Below are 5,341 nucleotides of genomic sequence, written 5' to 3'. Positions count from 1 at the left end.
GGAAAGAAGGAGAAATGTTGTATGTATATATACACAGGATAGTTAACATAGTTGTTCTTCTGTCTTCTCTTTCTTTGCTGGAAGAAACCATCAATGAGTCCTTGATTGATCAATATTGCATGTCTCTGTTTTCATGAGAAACCACTTTGAAGATATCAATATGTATTACATCAAGCATTGTTAATTTCCTACCACTTTGTAACTCTGTATTGTCTGTACTGTTCTTTTGCTATTTTGTAAAATGTTGTCTGTCTGTTAATGTTTTCGTCCTTTTATTTTTATAATAAAAAAGAAAAATAAAAAAATAAAAAAACAAAAAAATGGAAACCAAGAAAACAATATAAGGAATTAATGAGTCAAAGCATTGGTTCTTTGAAAAATAAATAAAATTGATAAACCCTTAACCAACCTCATCTAAAAAAGGAAAGAAAAGATTCAAATTCACGCATTGAGGCATGATAAGGGTAAGGTCACTACAGATTGTGTGGAAATTCAGAAGAGTATCAGTACCTATATTGAAAATCTTACTCTCATAGAATGGAAAACATAGAGAAAATGGACAGATTCCTAGATAAGTATAAATTCCCAAAGCTGAATCAAGAAGATATAAAAATTCTGAATAACACAATATAAGTTAATGAGATTTAAAATGCAATTAAAACCTTAACAACAAAGAAAAACCCAGGTCCTGATGTATTCATTGCTGAGTTCTACAAGAAATTTAGAGATCTAATGCCACTACTCTTCAAACTTCATATGGAAATTGAAAGGGAAGCAATATGCTGTAACTAATTCCTGGAGGCAAGTATCATCCTGACACAAAAACCAGAAAAAGATACAATCAAAAATAGAACTACATGCGAATCTCCCTAATGAACATACATGCAAAAATCCTCAATAGGAGACTAGCAAATAAAATTCAACAAATCATCCAGAAGAATATACTTGATAACCATGTGGGATTTATCGCAGGAATGCAAGAGTCATTCAACATATGCAAATCAATAAATGCAATTCACCATACCAATAGAGCCAGAGACAAAAATTATATGAGCATCTCAATAGAAGCAGAAAAAATTTTGTAAAGTCAAACACTCATTCATGATAAAAACCCTATAGAAAATTACAATAGATGGTATTTGTCTCAATTTGATAAAGTGCCATTTATGACAAACCAACAGCCAACATCATACTAAATGGACAAACACTTAAAGCTTTCACTCTAAAATCAGGAACAAGACAAGGATAACTTTTACCAGTGCTTTTCAACACAGTTCTGGAAACATTAATCAGAGTCATAAGAAAAGAGACAGAAATAAAAGGAGTAAGGACAGGAAAAGAGGAAGTTAAATTATGACTATTTGCAGATGAAAGGAGACTCTACATAGAAGACCAAAAAAACTCCACAAAAAGTCTCTTAGAATTAATAACCAAATTCCATTATATGGCTGGATGCAAATTCAATACTCAAAATTAAACAGAATTCTTGTACAAAAATAAACTTATTAATAGAAAAATTAGAGAATCCACACCCTTCATGATAAAACCCAAATAATGAAATACTTAGAAATAAATCAAACAAAGGAAGTTAAAGATTTGTACATTGAAAGTTACAGTACTCCGAAAAAGGAGATTGAAGAGGATATCAGAAAATGGAAAGATATCCCTTGCTCCTGGATAGGAAAAACCAACATTATGAAAATGGCCATACTCACAAAATTGTTATATAGATTTAACAACATCCCAATCAAAATACCATTGGCACACCTCACAGAACTACAGAAAATATTCCTGAAATTCATCTGGAACCAGAAGAAACCTAGAATAGCAAAGGCAATCCTGGGCAACAAATGCAAGTCAGGAGGTATCACAATACTAGGCTTCAAATTATATTACAAAGCTACTGTATTAAAATCAGCATAGTACTGGCAAAAAATAGACCTGAGGAATAGTGGAACAGATTAGAAAATGCAGACAGAACTCCCAACATACTCAGCCACCTTATCTTTGACAAAGGAGCTAATCATGTTCACAGGAAGAAAGATAACCTCTTTCATGAATGGTACTGGAAAAACTGGCTCTCTAAGTCAAAGACAAAAACCACATGATCATTTCAATAGATGCAGAAAAGGCATTTGACAAAGTCCAGCATACATTCATCATAAAAACTCTACAGAAAATAGGGATTGATGGCCTTTACCTCAATCTGATCAAAGCCATCTATGACAAACCAACAGCCACATCATACTAAATGGACAAAAATTGAAAACTTCCACTTTAAAATCAGGAACAAGACAAGGATGCCCACTGTCACCATTCTTATTCAACGTATATCTGGAAACATTACCCAGAGCAACTGGACAAGAGAAACATAAAAAGGAATAAGGATAGGAAAGGAAGAAGTGAAATTATCATTATTCATGGATGACATAATACTCTACATGGAAGACCCAAAAAACTCCACTGAAAGATTCCTAGAATTAATGAATAAATTCAGTAGTGTAGCTGGATACAAAGTCAATACTCAAAACTCAATAGTATTCCTATACACAAACAACAAACACACTGACAGAGAAATTAAGGAAAGCATACCTAACACAATAGCAACCAAAAAATTGAAATACTGAGGAATCAATCTAACAAAAGAAGTGAAAGATCTTTACAGTGAAAACTACTGTATTCTGCAAAAGGAGATTGGTGAAGATTTCAGAAAGTGGAAAGACATTCCTTGCTCATGGATTGGAAGAACCAACATTGTGAAAATGGCCATACTCCCAAAATAGTTGTATAGATTCAGTGAAATCCCAATTAAAATACCATTCACATACCTCACATATCTACAGAAAACAATCCTAAAGTTCATCAGGAACCAGAAGAGACCTAGAATGGTGAAAGTCATCCTGGGCAACAAAGACAACTGAGGTAGCATCACAATCCCTAACTCCAAATTATACTACAAGGCCACTGTGATAAAATCAGCATGGTATTGGCAAAAAAAAAAAAAAAAAAAAAGACCTGAGGATCAGTTGAACAGACTGGAAGTTGCAGCCACATCCACAAACATATTCGGCCAACTTATTTTTGACAAAGGGGCCAAACAAGTTCACTGGAAGAAAGATAGCCTCTTTAATAAATGATGCTGGAAAAACTGGATCACCACATGTCAAAGACTCAATCTAGATCCATGTCTATCACAATGCACCAAACTCAAATCAAAATGGATCAAAGATTTAAATATTAAAATAGAGAGTCAGTGCAGTGCACGTCTGATTCCTGCACACGTCATGAACTGACTGGAAACGCAGAATCAGGTGGGCCATGACCCACTGAAAGCATGGTTCACAGGTAAACACCACCAAGAGAACCGGGTATTTCCCCTCTACTTCATGGGGGCAGAGCGGGCAACCCACGACCCTGCCACCATTATAGTCTGAGTCTCCACCCTCCATGTGCCTGGTGCAGACAGGAGATCCTCACTCAGAAGGCCGGTGAATTGCTATCACCAGGGTTCACATGTGTGCCCTCCCTGCATGTGCCCTGTGCCGAGCAAGGTACTAGACCAGGCACTCCATGAGCTGCTGGCACTGCAGTTCAGGTCTGGGCTTTACTTGTGCCCTGATCTCCTGGAGGTCACAGACCCAGGAAGTCTGTGATCACCACCAGTGCAGCCCGTGTCTAGTTCCTCTGCGTGTCCTGAGCTGCCTGGAGACACAGAATCAGGTGGTCCACAAACTGTTGACCCTGCACTTCGTGTCTGGGTTTTGTGTCTGTATCCTGAACTGCCTAAGGACACAGGGCCACTGGTCTGCGATTGTGCCAACAGTGCAACCCGATTCTGGGTCATACATGTGCCCTGAGCTTAGAGGGGACACTGGAACAGACAATCTGCCATAAGCTGACATCACAATCCATGTCGGAGACCTGGGAGAACTAGATACACATCACCATCTACTGGAAAACCCCACACTAAGCAATGTATCTCGGCAGACACTGAGGGGCAAGCCTGACCACCAGGAAAACTAGGGACACTAGTGACCTTTGCAGAGCTGCAAGGGAAGAGGGAGACTGAGTGTGCTGCATTTGGTATCAAACATGACAAGATGAAAGACTGAAACACAATCTCAGAACTCCACCCCACACAGAACAAGTCCAGAAGACGCTGACATAGGAGAACTTGGTAAACACACACCTGAAATTGCTGAAATGATTGCAATGGAAGTAAAGAAACTACTCCATCAGGCCATAGAAGAGATCAGATCAGAAATAATCTCTCAGGCAAAAAATGAAATGACAATAATAATGAAAGAACTGCTCAGCACATCTAAAGAAGAAACATATAAAAAAAAGATGAACATAGGCAACAGAAATATTAAATGAAACATATGTGAATGAACTAGAATGCATGAATCAGATTCAAAGAGACATCCAGGAAATCAAAGCTTCCACTGAAAGCTTCCAAAACCAATTGAATGAAGCTGAGGACAGAATTTCATATTTTGAAGACAGCATGGCAGCTAGTAATTGTGAAAGAATCTCTTAAAATCAACAAGAAATCAGGAAAAATCAATTCAACAGCTGCAAGACGAAACAAAGAGAAATAATGTACAACTGATAGGAGTCAATCAAACAGCAGGAGGCAACACAAATGACATAAAAAGAATATTTGCAGCAAGGGGAAGGCCAAAGGTAAAGAGCAGAGAGACCAAGAGGGGACAGCTTCCTCTGATGCAGCACTGGGAGAGTCAGGCCTTGGGTCTGGTCCTCAGGGCCCCGGGGAGGGATCATCAACTGCATTCGTCTGCTGCTGCTGTTGGGGGCCAGGCCACCTCGGGAGGGATGACCTGGGAGGACCCCTTGGCCATGTCCTGACTGTGGGGGTGGCCAATGGAGGTCGGGCTGCCCTCTGGAGTGGGGGCCTCGGGGCTCACACACCTCCTACCAGCTGGTCTGGCAGGAATGAAGGGGCCCAGGGCATACTCTGCTTTCTCCCTCTGGCCGGACCTTTGTCTCCAAGGAGGAGCCCCGTGAAGTCATGACTATAGAGGAAAAAGTGGACGGCCCGTTGCTGGACACTGGTGCTAATCTCTCGGTCCTTCTTTTCAGTCCTGGCCTTCCTTCCAGCCATCACACCTTAGTGACGGGAATCACTGATGAGGAGGTAATCCTCTATTTTTCACCACCCTTGGTCTGTAACTACTCGTTCGATCTTTTTTGCATATCTTTGTTTTCCTGAGAAGCCACTTGGAGGATGCCAACATGTATTGCAGCAGCCACTGATGATTTCCTACCAAACTGTCCATAACTATGTAATATTTGTATTGTTCCTATGCTAGTTTATAAA

The 5,341-nt window shown here is 39.4% G+C and overlaps 1 protein-coding gene across 1 annotated transcript in view; it reads right to left on the bottom strand.

Moving 5' to 3' along the window:
- Positions 1–3,449, bottom strand: part of LOC102027908 (melanoma-associated antigen E1) — a 109,720-nt gene extending 106,271 nt beyond the window's left edge. The window contains exon 1 of the mRNA XM_005412650.1: positions 3,295–3,449. Within this exon, the coding sequence (XP_005412707.1) occupies positions 3,295–3,449 (155 nt within the window). The remainder of the gene's footprint in view (positions 1–3,294) is intronic.
- Between the last annotated feature and the right edge of the window lie 1,892 nt (positions 3,450–5,341).

The sequence above is a fragment of the Chinchilla lanigera genome, unplaced genomic scaffold, assembly GCF_000276665.1.
Source record: "Chinchilla lanigera isolate Chin_1 unplaced genomic scaffold, ChiLan1.0 scaffold00156, whole genome shotgun sequence".
NCBI lineage: Eukaryota > Metazoa > Chordata > Mammalia > Rodentia > Chinchillidae > Chinchilla > Chinchilla lanigera.
Note: the sequence above shows the minus strand (reverse complement) of the source record. Positions and strands in the feature narration are given on the sequence as shown.